The sequence below is a fragment of the Diadema setosum genome, chromosome 7 (genome assembly GCF_964275005.1).
Source record: "Diadema setosum chromosome 7, eeDiaSeto1, whole genome shotgun sequence".
NCBI lineage: Eukaryota > Metazoa > Echinodermata > Echinoidea > Diadematoida > Diadematidae > Diadema > Diadema setosum.
The window spans coordinates 13,862,231-13,881,223 of record NC_092691.1 but is presented as its reverse complement, the minus strand read 5'-3'; the positions used below and the strand labels follow the sequence as shown (position 1 = coordinate 13,881,223).

The following is an 18,993-nucleotide window of genomic DNA, read 5'->3' as shown; positions in this document are numbered from 1 at the left end:
TGGTCCCCCGATGACAAAAGAAGTCTTTTCTATTTTTTTTTTTCTCAAGACACTGGCTTTCTGATCAGATTTAGGGTAAATGACATTCAGTAGGTTTTATATCAAACAGAAGCATAGCCTGTTGGTAGTGATACAAAGTAATGAATAATAATAATAATAATAATAATAATGATAATAATAATAATGATAATGATAATAATAATGATAATATTAATTGCATTTATATGGTGCTTTCAACTTTATATATATTAGCCTTTCCTTGTGTACTATGCAAGCATGTGTAGAATAAGATGCATTTAAACAGATTTTGTAAAGTATACATACCATGTGATGTCTTGCACAGAACAGGGAAACCCACCAAGGCATTCATGTATACATGCTATGCGGGACTATACATGTACTGGTAGATACGTGTATGTAACGTGCGGTCATATCTCAGCAGGCTATGAAGTTGCATCCAGGTCAATTTATCTTGTATCTCAGGTGATAGGCAAACCTACAGGGGCTTTTAGGTGTTTTATTTTGCTCGGTAGATAATGTAGGTACAGGGGGCATGTATTTCAAACCCATGGTTACCAATAACCAGGTTTTCAACATTCATGCATGTTGACATACCTTTCATGCATTGTGCACCTGCACACACACCAGCTATCATCAAAATTCAAATTCCCATTTCACACAAATCTTATGTGAAACATTGTGTCCACTAGACTTTTATTAAAACATATGATGTGTACAGATCAAATTGAATTAGACTTGACTTGATGAGTTACTTGTAAATGTTTTGTCATTACTCACTATTTGGGGTTCCTGCACCCTGGTATTATGTCGGACTCAATCAAATGAGTGATCATTTGTCATCTGATCAATGAATGATAAGCCCTGGTCACTGAATAGGACAGTGTCAGCCTGTATAAACCCCACTGTCAGCATAATAAAGACCATTGTCAGTACATCACATGCCCTTTGGAAGCTATTGCCCATGGGGCAAATAAGACTTACTACTCCAATGTCTGAATTATACAGGCGATCATTGATTACAAGTGAGATTACATCTCTTTGTCCGGCAATCCCCAGAGGTAGATGAGAAGTGACTGAAGTTTTCTCAGTGGATTCAGGACACTTTCTTTATTAGTATTGTCTTGAAAAGAGGAGCTTTTCTCAACACTTTGAAGCACTCTCTTATTTGATACATTGTTTCAAGAAAGGGATTTATCAGCACTTTGGTTTCTTTTCTTATTACATGTCTTGTTTGATGACATTTATTTTAAGTCTCTAGATGGTCTGGCTGGACTGTTCTGTAGCTCAGTGGTAAAACATGTATATCTCAACCATATGAAATTAAGATGTGCACTCAACTACTGCAGATATGAATAGTTCATCTTATCCACATTCACTACATGCTTCATCATATATGTGATGAATGGGTTTGTACAAAAGTAAACAGTTCATTGTGTGTTACAACACAGCTAGAATGGGCTGCTAAAGGTTAGTTACCAAGAGGGGGCTCTCATAGTGTTTTCTGTTTCTTGCAGTTTTGCCAAGTGTACAAATTGCTTGTTAGCAAGTCAGAGGCAGAGGCCCGATGAGAGCTCACAATATTGGGTGATATAGAATTGAATAAGGACAAAATCTTCATGTAACAGTTGTTTTTGTTTTATTTTGCCTGTGGCTCTACGCATATCAATTTAGATTTAGTGCCATACCAAATTTGAGGTTCCATGGACTCAACAGCCACTTGCTGCTACTGTTTCGAGATTTATATGATTTTCCATCCCTTTATCTGAATAGAAAGAAGAGAGTGACTATGAGAGTGTAACATCACAGATGAGTGACTTTGGCTCACCATGTGCCAGCACCCCTCCACGATCTGTTCAAGCCAGCATAGCAGAAAGTGAACTGGAAACCACACCCACTGTAGAACTAGATTGTGCCGACAAGACAGCCAAGCCTAGTCCTTGTCCAGTGGCTCGACATCTTCAGGTGGCCCCCATACCCATGGGACCGCCTCCACCACCAGTAGACCCAGAAAGACTTGGTGATGATGTAACCTTCTTGCGTGAATTAGATGCAGTAAACAAGGAGGTGAGTGTGATTTAATTTTATTCAGATTGATGTTCAATGATTAGTTGAATTTAATATGAATTACTGTTTTTGCGTACTCAGATAATTTCTGTGTAGATTAGCGGAAGTTTTGAAAAGTAGTCCTTACTATCTGGGGTAGGCATATTCTGTTGCAGGATAGTGCAATGCAAGAGCAGTCAACATCACTGTATATGGATCAGCTTGCCCGTTTGTGCAGTAGGCTGTACCTTCACTGTTCACCTTTTTAATCTTTGCCATTCACCATTTCCTTGTGTTGTGGAGATGAGAAAGTTCAGTCTATGGTACGTATTTCCAATATAGTCACAGTATATCAGAGGAGCATTGATTCAAGTTTGATAAAGATTTTTATGCCTCCACCACGAAGTGGTGCCGGAGGCATTATGTGTTGTGCTCAGGTTACACTGTACAATGATATGATACCCAGAGGAGGTTCTTTAGCATTGCATTCTAATCCAACTAGTCATTGTTCAGCAAAGGCTTCTTGTGCTCCTGGCACTCTGAAAATATGCCTTATTCTTTTTGCTCTCCTGATATTGTTAATATGATACTGTTGTTTAAAAAAATTACTGTTATTAGTGTGATTTATGTTAAAGTTATTGTCTGACATGTTTGTTTGCTTGTTTGTTTGTTTGTTTGTTTGTATGTTTTTTAGCTAACCTGAGCCTAAGAGAGGGGTTGAAATTGGGGGCTAAATTGTACGTTTTCATCTTTTTTTTTGAAAATCCCATAATGAATTTTCACTAAACTTGGCAGGTTACATCTTAGTGGGATAGGATCTCATTCTGTTCAAATGGGCACCATGCCCCACTTGGGAGTCCCCAGGGCCTCCCCTATCCCAATTAAGGAATCTTTAAAAATATTTTCTAGAGCCAGAAGTGATAGAGCCAAGTTAATACTATGAGTTAGTATGTTGATGACATTTCAAGTTTGTTCATGGTGGAATCAGGGGTGTCCCCCTTCCCCCCCCCCCCCCCACCCTGCCCTCTTTGTCACTGGTGGTCCAAGTGGGGACTTAAATTGTATTTGTTCATCTTCTTCTTGAAAACCCCTTGATGGATTTTCACCAAACTTGACTGGTAGCATGTCGGGGGGGGGGGGGGGGGGTTAAGATCTCAATTGCTTCAGCTGGGCACCATGCTCCCCTTAGGGGCCTTTGGGAGAGGAGGGCAAATAATTACAAATCTTTTCTGAAACCATAAGTGATAAAGCAAAGTTACTATGAATTAGTACATTGTTGATGACTGTAGTTTCCAGTTTGTTCATTGCAGATCCAGGTTTGCCCCCCCCCCCCTTTGAATCTGGGGGAGGAGGTATCCAAATGCAGGTTTAAATTGTACATTTTCCTAATCTTCTTGAAAACAACATGATGGATTTTCACAAAACTTGGCAGGTAGCATTTGTAGGGGATAGGATCTCAACTTGCTCGAGTGGGCACCATGCTACCCTTTGGGGCACCAGGGGGCCCACACTGCCCAAATTAAGGAATATTCATAAATATTCTTCTCTGGAATCAGAGATGATAAGTTGTGTTTTGTTTTGTTTTGTTTTGTTTTTTCAAACTGCATTGTCAAACTTTCTAATACAGTGTAGAACCTACTTGGCAGACCTGTATTTTTACCAATGTGATAGAATGTGCAAATGGATACCATGCCCCCAGCTCTCAAAGCTGCCCCCACCACACCCTGCCCCCCAAAGATTGCAATGTTCTTGAGTGAGAGTCTGCAAGAATGTATGGAAGGTGAACTAGGCTTGCAATACTCAGGTGAGTGTGAGACTCTTGGCTCTCTCTCTCTGTCTTTAATCTCTTCTACATTTTAGCTGTGAATGAATACTCACTTTCTTTCTGTCACATATTTTCTCTTTCTTGTGGAAAAACCCTCTCGTGCCACAAATGACTACTAGGAGGCCACTATAATCGCTCATCGTACCAGATCCAAGTGTCCAATAGACAAGCCTTTGGAGGCGATCGAGGCATCATTTGTTGCGCCAGATGCAGAACATGATATGTATGATGTGTATGAATCCGATCATGAAGATGTGGAATGGAAAAAATGGCTGGCCGGACTCTTTCGTACGGAGGGTATAAAGACATTTCTGTTTTTCCTATTAGTAAAGTCAATATAATCTGGTGTGCTAAACATGCTTTAAGATTTTTGCCCAAGACCTTTGCAATATCTGTATTCTGCTTCATTGCATATTGGATTGTTTAGTGATTGTGAATTTATTGTGAATACCTCATGTGTATCCTGAAAGTATAATCACAAGTATAATCACAAGATTATGATTGTAGATTGAGTATCATTAAATCGTCAGATGTGTAGACTAAAGTGTAATTATATTTTGACTCTGAGAACAGTTCTCTACCAATCCTTTCTCTTTGTACACGAGGAGACACAAAACCATGTTTCTTCTTTCTTAACCCTAACTAGACCAGGCTATTTATAGGTAGATGATAGAGCTTGGGGGAGGGGAATTTGACTGTAAGCACATTTTGCATTGAAATTGTACAAGAATTCACATTTTTGAGCATTTTTTGGCATGACAAGCATACACATAATTATATATAATTTCAGAGCCTGGTGCCTGGGCATCGCAAATTTGGTGTCAAAAAATGCGAGAGACTTTAAAGAAAAAAAGTCATGAAACATTGCAGCGATAGCTTTCTGTGATGGCGACACATCACGTGGAATGTTGAGAGGGCAATTCCTCCCCCCCCCCCTCCCCCCGGCCTAGTTGGGTTAAATTCATAGTGGAAATTGATAAATATCAGGTTAATACAGGATTGAAAGAACATGACATGACTTTCCCTTGCAGCATGTGTGTGAATTCCCACTAGTATGTATCACATGAGGTTAATGTGACTGTCCCCATAGGTTGAAGAGAAGTTTGCATGATATGATTCTACGTCATATTCAGGTTTACTTAAAAAATAGAGTAAAATGAGTGCAATGAAATTGTAGAAGTGCCGTCAAATTTGGACTAGAATATCGTTTCGGAATTTAAAGGGTGTGTACAATTCTGGTTAAGGTGAGGATTTACCTTTTAAAATTTTGCAAGATATTCAGAAACCACTCTATGAGATGTCAAAGAGCATGCAATTCTAAGGGGTATCAAAAGTTTATTTGATGAAAATCGGCTTTGAAATGGCTGAGATATCTAAAAACAAGGTGAAACAACAAGATCCTAATAAAAGGCGTGGCCTGTCGCCTTTTATTATTATCACTTTTTTGGATATCTTAGCCATTTGAAAACCAATTTTCATCAAATACACGTTGAGTCCTTCTTAAAATTACATGCTCTTTCATATTTCAGAAGAGGTTTCTCATTATCTCACTTAGGAATGTTCAAAACATGAATCTCCACCTCAACCAGTACTGTACAGTCCCTTTAAGAGCTTGTGTATTCTCAGAATAGTGTTATTTGCCACAACCACATACACTTGTATGTGCCATTTAGCTGAGGTGATGATATTATCAACATACAACTTTCCCACTTGTTTGTGCTAAAAATGTCAAAGAGTTTAGCAACTACAGCTATTTTCCTTGTGAAAGTCATAATTGCTAGATGATTGCAACACAACAGAAATTCATGCATAGGATACAGGGGTTTTATTTGTTTTTTATTTGATATGAAAGAAGGAAATATAGTGAAGATTAGTATGGAGTTCAATGGAAGACCCAAAAGTGTACGACATTGTCATGCCACTTAATCTACATTCATGGTGTATATTTGTAGGTTCTCTTTATGTTATTGTTTTGTGAATTGGTGTGAAACTTCAAAATTCCATAACTCATTTGTTTTAGATCCAATTCCTATGAAGCATCCTAGCATTATTTTGATATTACTCAATTCAGTTGTTGCCAACACGGTGTTGAAATTCACTTTAAGCATTACTGGTATATTGTTATGCATGTTTCGATATATTCATAAGGAAGAGATGTCAGTCATGATGCATCATTTTCTTTAAAGAAAGTTTGCAGATTTGGTGTTTTCAAACTGTATTTCTACCAGTCAGTTTAAATTTTATGCAAGGTATGTCCATGAACAAGTGCAAAAGGAAAGTTGTTTTCATGTGATAAGCATGATATTTCTACATTTATCAAGGAAGTTGATTCATTTTCCTGTAATCAGTATACTCAAGTATTTATTGTTTTAAGTACATGACAGTGTACAATATTTCTACAATTCAGATGTGACCAACGTGGACACAAATGATGACGAACAAAATGATCCTGAATACAATTTCCTGGCAGAAGAAGAAACAATGGATAAAGAAGACTACCGAACTGATAAGGCAGTTCGTGTTAGCAGTAAGTTATTCATCTCATTTTCAGTGCTGCTTTTGTGTAAAGTAAAATTTGTGTGAAAGACGCACTTTTCTTCATGTCAGGAAGTACCAGAATTTGACAGTGTGTCTTGTGTACTAGCACAGCACAGGAGCTCAGTCGTCAAACAGGAACTACTCTGTTTTATGTGCTATTTTTCCTGATGTAGGTTGGACGCATAATGCTTTCAGGTCGTTCTTCCTTGCATTTGTCCATACACTCCAGATCATGTGATCATGATTTTAGAGTGATTTTTCTCGATGCTTGAGCCACCTATGCTGTGTACATGAGGCGCTGACAAGATTTAGAGCCAACTTTTTCGAAGTCATTGAATTTCAGAGCTAAAATTGTAATTTTGAGTCAAAACTTAAGCTTGGAATGTAGAGTGGTAATATTATGTGGGATGAATGATCGAACTAATTAGATAATATTTTGAAAGAAATGATAGGGTAAGAGGTCAGAGGTCATGATCAATGAAAACTGAACTCCACCTTAAAACTCTTTTTACAGCAATAGCTTATAGTAACTGGGAAAACAATGTAATGTGGTGTGATGATAAATATGATACAGGAAACTTCCTTTACACAAAGATATCATTTTGTTTATTAATGTCAGTGGTCAAGATCATGAACTTCATATATCATGACACTGAACCATACAGTGTGTAAGGGATTTGGGGGATCACTCTTAGGTCGGATGTCCAGTCAGTAAGTCAGTTGGGCAGGCGGCAGGTCAGTGGGTCAATCTGTTGCAAAATCTTGTTGATGAAACTACTCCTTCAGTTTTTGAGCAATTGACATAAGATTTGGCACGTTTGACATTTACTCCTGCGACAGTTGGCATGAAATATCTTCATGCTAAGCCAAACACGAAACCTATCCACAAACATAACCCTAACCCTAATCCTCATTTTCACATCAAACTAGACCTAAAACCCTACCACAAGCCTAACCCTAACATTAAGTCCTTGGAGAAAGTAAGACTGGAGCAATTGTTGCAGGATCAAATTTTGTGTCACCATTATAGGCAGATGTGCAAGACACCTTTTTTGTCAGTACATGCCTGTTTTTATTGAATAATGCATTACCATGGTAACTTCCACCATGTGAGGCGCTTCCCCAAGAGAATAGACCAGAAATGTCAAAATGTAGGGGGACGTCTGACAACATACAGAATGACTGATATCGACACCAGGATTACGTAAGGTGTTCCTCTTTACTTCTGCCAACTCGGCACACAGCGTTACCTCTTCTTTATTACATTTCCATCTCTCCATCGATCCTCACACATCATAATCAGTCTACAATATTGATCTACTATTCCCCTTACAGCATCCTTCTTGACTGTACATTGCAGACATATTGCTGCATTTTTTTTTATTTTATTTTTTTTTTTAAATCAGAACGAGGTATTTTTGGTACCAAATGTAACAATCAAAGTAAGTGGTTGAATTATATGGCATCCTTCGTGACTGTATGCAATTGTCAGGGCCAGTGAAGGGAGCTACTTTATCACTCTTATCCTTACTACTTCAGTTTACTTGCACTTTCTACTTGTAATAGTTTTGTTTGTATATTGTTTGTCATTTGTCTGAATAGAGAAGGAGCTGAATGAACTCTTGGATGAAGTTGTTGAAGCTGTGAGTACAAATCTTGGAAAGCTTGTCCTGATTCCTCCTATTGCTGATTTAAGTGTGGTCTGAATGCCAAATTGCAGTATGTGACCCATAAAAAGTGTCTCACCTGACAGAAGAATTGCCATAAGTGGTATTCTAGAGCATTATACATATAAAAGGATGGGTGGTACATATAACTTCAGAAGTTTTCAGCTCCTGAGTACTGCATGTGACACTCCCTCTAATTTGTAATGAATAACACTAAACTACCAATTCAACATGTGAATGGGATTGTTCATTCTGTAGAAATACTGCTGTACTTCCTTTACAAGGTCTGAGTACTTGTACCCTCTTGTTAGGCTGGACCCACATGAGAACTTCTGGCAGAGAGAGAGAGAGAGAGAGAGAGAGAGAGATAGAAATGGAATACACAGTCATATAGATTAACTATTTTGGTGCATAATTTTTTATGTACAGCTTATTTTACTGGATATCTCCACTAGCAAAAGATGTAGAAAGCACTATGATCACATGAGCGATGGAGAACAATATCATACTGGTTACCATTAAATAAAAATAGCATGCTTGCCCGTAAGTGATTTTTGTTGTACAGTTTCAACATGGAGCTTACGAGCCTTCAGCAATTTGTGAAGAGGAACCTTTGCCATTTGAACTACTTCACCTTTTTTTTTTCTTAATTATATATTTCTTTGTGTGTGTGCCAAGGTAACTTATTTGAAAGAGGGGATGTAGTTGAAAATTGAAATTAAGCAGTGGTAATTACAGTAATATGAGTGCAGGAAATAGTGATCCTTAACCTATATGTTTGACAACAAACTGCTATTTACTCTCTTTTTGGTCCTCCTTCATCTGCCCATCTATCAATCCACTTGCATATACTGCTGTGCATATACAGTGTACACATCCATCCTACAGTATTTTCTATCTCTATGTTACTATATTTTGCCATTCAACAGTCCCATTTGATGACATAAATGGTATCCCGGGGCACCAAATGAAAATAAGCCATTTTGTTGAATTATTTATTTTTTTAAAAAGGTTGTACCCTGGGTGCCAAAAAGAGGAAATTATTTTGGTGCTGGAGCTAGTGCGCGCTAGCCACTGCACTGCACTGCACTAAAGCACACGCTAGTGGGATCGCAGCTTCCATGCACGCATAGTATAACATGCAGTGGCATGGGAATGCTATGTACACGCACACACAGTGCATGCATTTTTCTCTGGCTGTCCTCGAGTGGACGTGAGGTGGCGCTACACAACGCGGTTACCCGGGGTACTACGGTACCCCGGGGTAACGCGTGATGAATCATTTGTGAACCATTTCTTTGCGTCCAATCCATTTTGTAGTATGGGGATGAGGTGGACTGGCTGGAAGACTTTGACATGGAGAAGTTTGACCAGCAGCCACAGCCTACTCTCATTGGAAACCTGCTGCAGCAGAAGCAGAAACTGTCCCCCTGCAAGCTTCTCTCATCTCCAGCTGTCCCTGAGTCAGGAGCAGCAACATGCTCTACATCTGATACATCCACCCTTGTGCAGTCCACGTCAACACCACCTTCCTCTCTGCCATCCATCTTGCTGCCATCTGTGTCAACACCAACAGGGCAATCAGAAGCATTCCAGTCGGTAGCCACTGCAGTGGAACGTGCCGAGGGGCAGTTGGTGGTGATGCAGCCAGTACAGCAGGCTGTCTGCCAAGGCTTTGACTTTCAGCCCAAACCTCTCCCTGCCCTCACCTTTGGGGTGCAAGAGCTCTTTCAGCTCCAGCAGCAGATGCAGCAGGTGAGATGGGTGACAGTGAACTCACAAAGTCTTACCAGGAAAATACTGTCACTGTTTAATGTCACTCTGAACAGAAAAGAAGTATCAGGGACTGGAGGTACTCTGTTGTGATTTTCAGTCCCCTGATGAACTTTTTCAAGACTAGTCTACACTGTATTTGACATCATCATAATATCACTGTATGCAGGGATAATCAGAAAAGATGACATGAGATATATCTTCAGGATCTAGTATCAGAAGGAAAGTGAATTTGTGAAAGAACACAATCGTATACAGTTGAACCTCTCGTATCCGGACAAGTCGGGACCGGGGCTCGTCCGGATAAGGGATTTGGCCGGATACGGGAGACTCAATGCTTTATACATGTAGAGTCTACATATACATACACATGTACATGTACTGACGTAGCCCATTGTAGTACCACATGTAGTAATGTTTAGGCCTATACTGCAACCTTTTCATTGTTACACTCAGTAACAGACCCCAAAATAGAGGTTCGTGTTTGCAAGAATGAAATCATTTTCTTTTATAAATTCTTGGGATGATTTACCTAAATAATTATTAAGAAATGTATCCGTTGGGAATCCCCCTTTCCTCCCGTAATTTTTACAAAAGATAAAAAAATCATGGCGAGATTGCGTCCGGATAATAGAGAGATCTGGATAAAGGGAGGCCGGATAATAGAGGTTCAACTGTACTCTTAACCCTAACTAGGCGGGGGGGGGCCTCTGAGGCCCCCCCTCGACGTTCCATGCGATGTATCACTAACGCGAAAAGCTATTGCCGCGATGTTTCATGACTTTTTTCTTTCGAGTCTCCCGCATCTTTTGACACCAAATTTGGGATGCCCGGGCACGTGGTTCCGAAGTTGCGCATAAATATGTACGTGCATGTCAGACCAAAAATTGCTCAAAAACGTGAATTCGTGTACAATTTCAATGCAAACTGTGCTTACAGGCAAATTTCATAAAAGCATGATTATTTTGGGGTTTTATTGATTAAAATCAAATAATAACATATTTCTTGTTCGGAACAATGTCGCGGACAAGTTTCATCGAAAAACAATGAAAAACATAAAGTCGAAAAAAACAAAGAAATACATAAGAAACTCAAAAAACAATAAAATACTTAAACTTTTTCTAATGGCGCAATTTTTTTCTCTTATATTTGCTCAGGACACTAAAAAGAATACACAAAAAATGTGCCCATTTTGAGCTTTATTTAGTGATTTATACCAAATTGTCTGATTTCATGCATCATTATGTGTAAATTAGCATAATTTAGCATAAATGATGATTTTAAAAAAATTTAACTTTGTGGTACTTTAGATTACATCACAGGCAATGTGTGTGCCAATTTTCATCTCGATCGCGCGGTCGACGGCCGAGATCTGGAGGGGGGGCCTGGGAGGCCCCCCCCCCCCCCCCCCCCCCCGGCTCTATGATCTACCTAAATAGCCCGGCCTAGTTAGGGTTAAACATTCTGTCATTAACTGACTGGATATGCAAGTAAGAAGGGTTTGAATAGCACTTTGTTGCTGATCTGACAGTCATATCATTCCTTATAACACAATTTGTCCTACTTTTGTTTTCATCATTTTCATTTCCAGCATGTACAACTTCTGTGTCAAGTTCACCTTCTTACTAGGGAGAAACCAAAGCTGTCAGAGTATGCTGAACAGTCAAAACAATTTCTGGTAAATATATTATAGCATTAATTAATATGTACCTACTGGTATGCACTCTGAGCTTTAGCATCTAACATTTTTAGCAGTTTTTTTTTTTTTTTTAAATGTTTCAGCCATGAAGTTTCCCTGGAGGTATTATGTTTTCATTGTTTCAATGGTAAAGGGAACCTTGGCTCAATGTAAATAAACCACCAGATATATTTGTGCCTTGTTGCAAAATGTGTAGAACAACAATTATAAACAAATATCATACACACCAGCATTACTTTTGGCCAGGCCTAGATAAAAATACCACTATTGATTGTATTGATCAATAGTCTAGTGCCGTAGGTAAAAGGCCATCACATTTTGCATTATAGATGTAAGTTAAGCTAATATTCCTAAACTGAGAGACCTGCCCTCGTTAGTTGATTTACTGCTCCTTGTCCCCTAGACGGAGCTAGAGCTGCTGGCCTGTGTGAATGAGGAAGGTGTCAAGACACAAAGGGAGTCCTGTGGTGCCCATCTCCAGTTTCACTCAAATTTCCGCTCCTGCAACCTGACTGAAGCCCTTCGAATCGTTGACACACCCCCCAAAGGAGATGATGTTGATGACGAGTTACATTACAAGGCTACAAATGGTATTAATTGCAGTCCAGTGAAATTACAAATTGTATATGTTTATAGACTTAATAAAGAAGTGGTCATTGAACATTCACATATACAGTCCTTGCACAATTGCACCGAGTGTCAACAAATCTAGAATTAGGTACAGTGTATAAACAAAACAGATTAATTGAAGACAAGCAGTGTCATAACTCTGTGACGGAGATTGCTATTTTAGGTGTGTGTACAGTGCCATACCACTTCTTTGTAACTGACTAGCATTCAAATTGTCTTAATTTTACATGTACATATATGTACCTATTATCACTTATCATCACTGAATTTCAAATTTATACAACTATTGGTTGTTTTTTAATGCCTCCACTAAGAAATGTCATTGGAGGCATTAGGCGTTTTCACATCAGCCCGATAAACATCCAAGCTCGAAAAATTTTCCGCGATTGCGAATTAGAGCGCTATTTCATTTCTTATTCACATCAGCCCGAAGAGGGGGTAGCCCGAATAGTTAAAAATTTTAAAATAGCAAATTCGACAGCTGAGTATGTGCAAACAGCATCAGTAACGTGTGTGCCCTCTCAAAAATTCCTCATGCTTTGTGTGCAGTTTGCCTCGGTCGATCGGGTCACACACGCTAGGAATGATGGAATTCATCGCGCAAATTTCTCGAGTCGTTTTCACATTATCCAATAGCGCGCTACTCTCCCGCTATTTCAGAAATTTCCCGAGTTCAAGTCGAGAAATTTTCTCGATCAGAGCGATACAATTAGCGCGCAAATTTGTGTTCACATTATCAAACAGCGCGCTATCTCGCTATCGGGAAAATTTCCCAAGTCAGAAGATAGCGCGCTATCTCGAAACATCGGGCTGATGTGAAAACGCCTATTGTGTTTTGGGGTTGTCCGTTTGTCCATCCACCCTTATGTCCGTCTGTCCTTCTGTCCTCATCAATTTTGTGGACAGGGTAGCTAAAAAAAAAAGTTTGAGGTATCCTAATGAAACTTGGCATGTATATGAGTGGGCGAAGTTGTGCCTATAAACTTTTATAGTCGGGTTCCTTATGTAATTTCGCCGAATTTTTTTTTGAGAGTATCAAAATTATACATTTTTGGAAAGGTTATTGTATAAGCAATCAGGAAAACAATGTTTCCATTTGCACTGATACCTATATGGCTGCCATCTTGGATTTTTCCAAAATGGCTGCCGTAAAACATGTTTTCTTCAATATATTGACTTCTAAATGACCCAGGAATTTGATTTTGACAGCAAAACCACCATTTTCAGGGCCAAGAAATCCAATGGCATACTTGCCAACTAATAAGATTTTATCAGATTCAGTAAGATTTTTTACATTAAAAATAGCAAAATAAGATTTTCTGTCAGAGAAATACGATTAAAAAAAAATGTTTAGATATACCTTTCATGTGTATTTTCTGAAGATTTGACTGAAAGTAAGATTTTTAACTTCAGTTTGCATATGAAATAAGATTTTTGCAATCCACGTGTAAGATATTTCATCTTGAAATGTTGGCAGGTATGCAATGGTAGCAAAATGGATAGGCTAAATTCAACAATAACCTCACATGACTGACATTTTAAGTTTTATTAATTGTTTTACAAGTGACCAGACATGAACATTGCAATAAGTTTGTGTCCATGGCTGTGGGACCAATATGCTCATCATGAGAGAAATGGATTTAATCTCTTAGGCAACCAAGAAGAATTCCAATGGCAGAGGAAGCCGCATTAAAAAAATAGTCAGATTCAACTGTGAACTTGCCTGACTGACATTTCATACTGTATTTCATTGTCTGTATTAAGTAATCAGATATAAATATTCCATTACCCCCAATGAGTCCAGGCGTTTTTGGCTGTGCTAAAACTGCCCCGCCCCCGAGATCTTGGCCATCAGTGGTGCGATCGCGACGAAATTTGGCATGCATGACACCCGTAATCTACAAGATTGTGTCATAAGATTTTTTGAATTAATACATTTCTAATCTTAGACTATCAATCAAGTATGCAAATTAAGCCCATGATCATATTTTAGCCTAATAAGATAATTGAGAGTCTACTTTCTGCTTTGTATATCTGTTTTAGCATATTCAACAATTGTACATCATAAAAATTTCTAAAAGTCATTTCAATTCTTATGTATTTTTTTTTAGATTTTCTTATGTATTTTATATTTGTTTTACTTTTGTTTTTTTCTTTTTTATTGCAAATTGACACTGACCATTTTTCTAAAGTAATCAACATAAAATTAACCATCAAAGTGATTAATTGGATCGGGTTTTATGAGTTGTGTCTAACCAAAGAACCAGCATGGTCCTCCTGACAGAAATTGGTTTAATCTCTGAGGCAGCCAACTTTCTTTCCATCTCATTTCAATCATTGTCATCGTCAGTTTCATTTTTGGTCTGAATACCCTCATTATATTGACACTCGCCGCTGCCTCGGCACAGAAATAGAATGGCTTAAGAAAATCTATGCTGTAGATTCAATCATAAACTGTCATTTTCTGTTTCATTGACTGTTCTACAAGTAATCAGACTTTAATGTCCACTTTGGTAGTTAGTGTCCATTGCGAACCAATATACCCCTCATGACTGGGTTTATTCTTTGAGGCAACATCTTTCTGTACATATTATAATCTCCATTATCGTCTCCCTTCAGTCCATACATTAAATGTGCTTGCTTTAAGTGTCCTCATTATGACACTCAATGCCTCACCAGCAAAGAAATGCAGTGGTAACATAAAAATAATCTAGATTCAATCATAAACTCACCTGAATTACATTTTCTGATTCATTGATTGTTGCACAAATGATCATACTTAAATGTTCCACCGAGGAGAAACCATGCACGTCATGATAGAAATGGGTAGATCTTGGAGGAAACCATTTTTTTTTTAATATTAAAAAGGAATCCAATGCTAAAAACTGATAAACAAGATTCAACCATATGAAAACTGTTTGTGTTTACGAATGATCAGACATGAATGTTCCACTAACATAGTGTCCATAAAAAAATTTAAAAAAACCCCAGAATCTCCTCATAGCAGAAACGGGCAACCTTCTTTACATATATCATCCCCATTATCATCATCATCATCATCATCAGTTTTATACTTGCTCTGAGTGTCCTCATCATTCTGACACTCACTGCCTCACCAGCACAGATCAGTGCAGGATAGTTAAGTTCTTTGTTCTGCAAGACTGTCTGGCAGAATTAAAAGCAGTCTGTTTTGCATTGACAGCTAACCATCTCAATTATGGCCTTTGGATCTGGGAGGACATCTGTCATGGTTGGTTTCAGCAGGCCATCAGACTCATTGTGGTAGCCATATACTGCAGAGGATCAAACTGAGGATCCTGTAGAGCAATGCTGGTGGGTCCTCTCACTCTGGCTTGGGTATGGACTCGTAGGATATGATGTCTCACAGCTCCAAGGGTGGGAGGTAGCTTGTCAATTTCTGCCATATGCTTGCAGAAGAGATGCCATCGCAGTTCGGAGATAGTCCTGATGTAGATGCCTTTGGGGGAGTAGGCTTCACAGACAAAGCTTGCCAGAGTAGCCAGCAACTAAATTTCAGTCCTTTCAGCCCCTGTGGAAAGCATCTGCAGAAAACTGATTACATCTCTTCTGCCTTCATATAAACTTGCAGCCAGGTTGCTATGCATATACGAGAAATCATATTCCAGTGCTGTAAGCACCAGTGAATTCATAGAAGGCTGGCCCTATGGCTCTCCATAATATAGGTTCTATATCCATAACCCAGAGGTCATGAATATGAACGTGTTCTTCAGCATGAGCTCGAAGTTTGCTATAACTAACACTAGTGACTATATTTGCTATGACTATTAGAACACTAACAGTCTGTAAGAATCTTCAGCTAATTGATTGAGGCATACTTAACCAGAAGAAGAAGAAGAAGAAGGACATCTGTGTCTGTAGAGTAGAAAACCTTCTCTGCATTTGATAAGTTTTGCTGTGATGCTAGGACAACATGAAAGATCAACAGTGTGCCTACCTCTTCATGATTCTTATCCTGGAAAATAAGTCTTTGTTGCTCCTGGTATGCCCGGAAGAAGACATGATGACATGTTTGTGTGTTGTACTGTAGTACTCTAGAGTCTTTGAAGCAAGGTAGTAGGTGAAGTCAGCCTTCGACTTTCTTTGTGAAAGGAATCTGCTTTTTTGAATATTTTGTGTCATCTCTGACCTGGTACTGGATTGATCAGCATTTCTGGTTGCAGCGGCAAAGCATAGGATTGCTTCAACTTTTAGGTAATTCATCATTGCCTTGAACATTGCATTCTTATATCTGTTTTTGTTCCATTCCTCGAAAGCCGTGATAATATCAGTAGTGGTCAAAGCCTCAAGTATAGAGTGGTGTTTGCTTGTTTTGCTTCGTTTCAGCTTCAACTTGGTGTGTTGCCTTCAGGTAAACCTCTTTCAGTTGTAGGTTTTCCTTGAAGAAGTTTTCCAGCGCCATTTCATGGAGAGCTACATAATTATATGAATAGGCGTGGGCATGACGAGCACCCTATAATGTGTACATTTCAGGATTTGCCTCATTGTTACACACCTAAAGATATCAGCTTCTAAAATATAGAAACTGATGCTGAGATTATTATATCACAGCATCATCAACGCCAGGAGGCACCAAGAGCGCATACAGTAGCCAAGACAACATGAAGTTCTCCCAGTCATGGGACAACTGGGCATTTCTGGTAATAGGTCTAACAATTGAACCACATTCTCAGAAAGAGCAATGTCAGAATAATGAAATGACTGTAGGGTGCTCTTCAAAAGTCGGGTTTCTCGGTTGACTTGCTTAAATGATCAGTCAGCGGGGTTGACCACTCATGTGCCACTTCTAGGAGTAATGGTATGGCTCTTGCCTGGGTCAGACATTTGTAAATTGCTCAGCCTGGAATATTGCTTGATGTTTCCCCCTACTTCAATTCTAAATAAAGAAAGTGCAACAATCCTTCTGTAGTTGTTACAGCTGGTAGCATTCTGAGATTTCTTCACTGGTGACAATGTGGTCTCTTCTCTTCGCAAGTTGTGGTATTGACTTGACAAAGCAGTCGCAGCGGACGGGTGCAATTAACTGACTGTTTTCATTTTGACCTGACCTAGCTTTCCTCTTGAATGAACACGTTTCACATGAAAACCGCTAGGAAAGTGTCGCAGCAAAACTGCTGTAACTTTACTATTTATTCATATTTTTTGATAATCCAAACAGTTATGAAAAGTAAAAACCTCACTTTAACCTGCCATTATGTTCAACCTTTTTTAAATAACGACGATAAAATATTCCAAACTGGAGCATAACTTCACTCTCAAAACGGAAAATAATTGTCAGAAATTGTTACTAAAATTTCACATTTTTACTTCGTGAACAAAAAATTTTCAAGTATGTTACTAAGTATGTATTTCTATACGGAACTCTAAAATATCACATTCGAGAAGTCATGCATCTGGATATGTCTGGAAATAATCGAAAGAAGTGCACTTTCTACCTTCGTTCCGAGCACGAAATTTCATAGTCACTCGCACACGGGAAGACAGGGTACAGTCCCACGTACCCACATCTTTGTTGCGCTCACGTCACCTGTACTTCAGTGCCGTATGGCACTGCTGTACTCTGATCGTAACTCGTACCGGGAATTCGTAGTTGTAATGTTACTTACTAGTGCAGTAAAATCTACGTAAAGTTGGAATAATCCAATGTCATGAATTTGCAACTGATATCATATAGCTGGTATCATAGCTGATAGATATTCACATTTTTGCTACTTTCTTTTTAATAGGCCAGTTCTGATAACGTAATTAAGTGCTTGTTTTTGAGGTGGCGAAGTCCCCTGCAGCACACTGCTACATTGTACTTCTCGACACCCCGCGGCCCACTCTCATAGCATGCACGTATATGTAGGCCCTACAGTGTACCAGGCATCCGCAGCATGCAGCCACCTCGCATCGCACAGTAACAGCACGCTGCATTACATCGACCAATCAGCTCGCTGGATGGAAGCAGCATGGGAAAGTCCATTCATTGCGCAAGCGCAAATCAGTTTTTCTTAGAATATGACGTCATTATTCTCGTTTGCTGCTCCCGTATAATTTGAGATTTCTGACAAGATACCTCATTTATTTTCACTTGTAACTTCAAAAATAGGTCTTCGGCAAAGCGAACACCACTCTGCTAACGTCCGCCCATGTCTAATGAATATGTATGTTAAGTTTCATGAATATCAAGTGGTGCAACCAGATGTGTCTGGAAATAATCAGAGGGTAGTTTCCCGAGACGGCGAAATGTGAAATGTTGAATAACTTAAAAAGTTCTCAATCATTTCTCGTGATTTTTCGTATGTAGATAAAAATCATCATTTTACATTGATACTGAAAGTTTGAGCGATTTTGGTCAATGTATAGCGGGGATATGAGGAGGTGAATTTTGGTGAAAATGAGAACGCCCGATTCGCACTGCCTCGATGACGGTTGGAAATTCAAAACGTTTCGTGGGTTTTGGGGGAATTAATTATAGTCGTCTGCTGCGACTGAAAGTGCAGCATACATATTGTATCTACATGGTGTGGAATGGTAGATAGACTCTAGGCTTTGCCTATCGATGAGGATGGTGCAACTGGTTCTCCAGGAACCTGTGCCTTCTGATGTATATAATCGTGCCATGGGTGGTTCCTTTTTCATCAGCAGTGTCCTCTGACAAGTCTGTGTTATCTATGTGGCGAAGAACACCAAAGGTACGCCCTTCTTCAAGAATGGTGGTACATACAGACCATGGAACATTCTGGTGATTTGCACATCGCCATTGGCCAGAGTTG

The 18,993-nt window shown here is 39.1% G+C and overlaps 1 protein-coding gene across 1 annotated transcript in view; it reads left to right on the top strand.

Annotated features, from left to right (window-relative positions):
• LOC140230885 (GON-4-like protein) overlaps window positions 1-18,993 on the top strand; it is an 83,501-nt gene that overhangs the window by 9,208 nt on the left and 55,300 nt on the right. Inside the window, exons 5-11 of the mRNA XM_072311029.1 lie at window positions 1,792-2,085; window positions 4,009-4,186; window positions 6,297-6,416; window positions 8,030-8,070; window positions 9,415-9,849; window positions 11,459-11,545; window positions 11,970-12,156. Coding sequence (XP_072167130.1) covers window positions 1,792-2,085; window positions 4,009-4,186; window positions 6,297-6,416; window positions 8,030-8,070; window positions 9,415-9,849; window positions 11,459-11,545; window positions 11,970-12,156 — 1,342 coding nt within the window. The remainder of the gene's footprint in view (window positions 1-1,791; window positions 2,086-4,008; window positions 4,187-6,296; window positions 6,417-8,029; window positions 8,071-9,414; window positions 9,850-11,458; window positions 11,546-11,969; window positions 12,157-18,993) is intronic.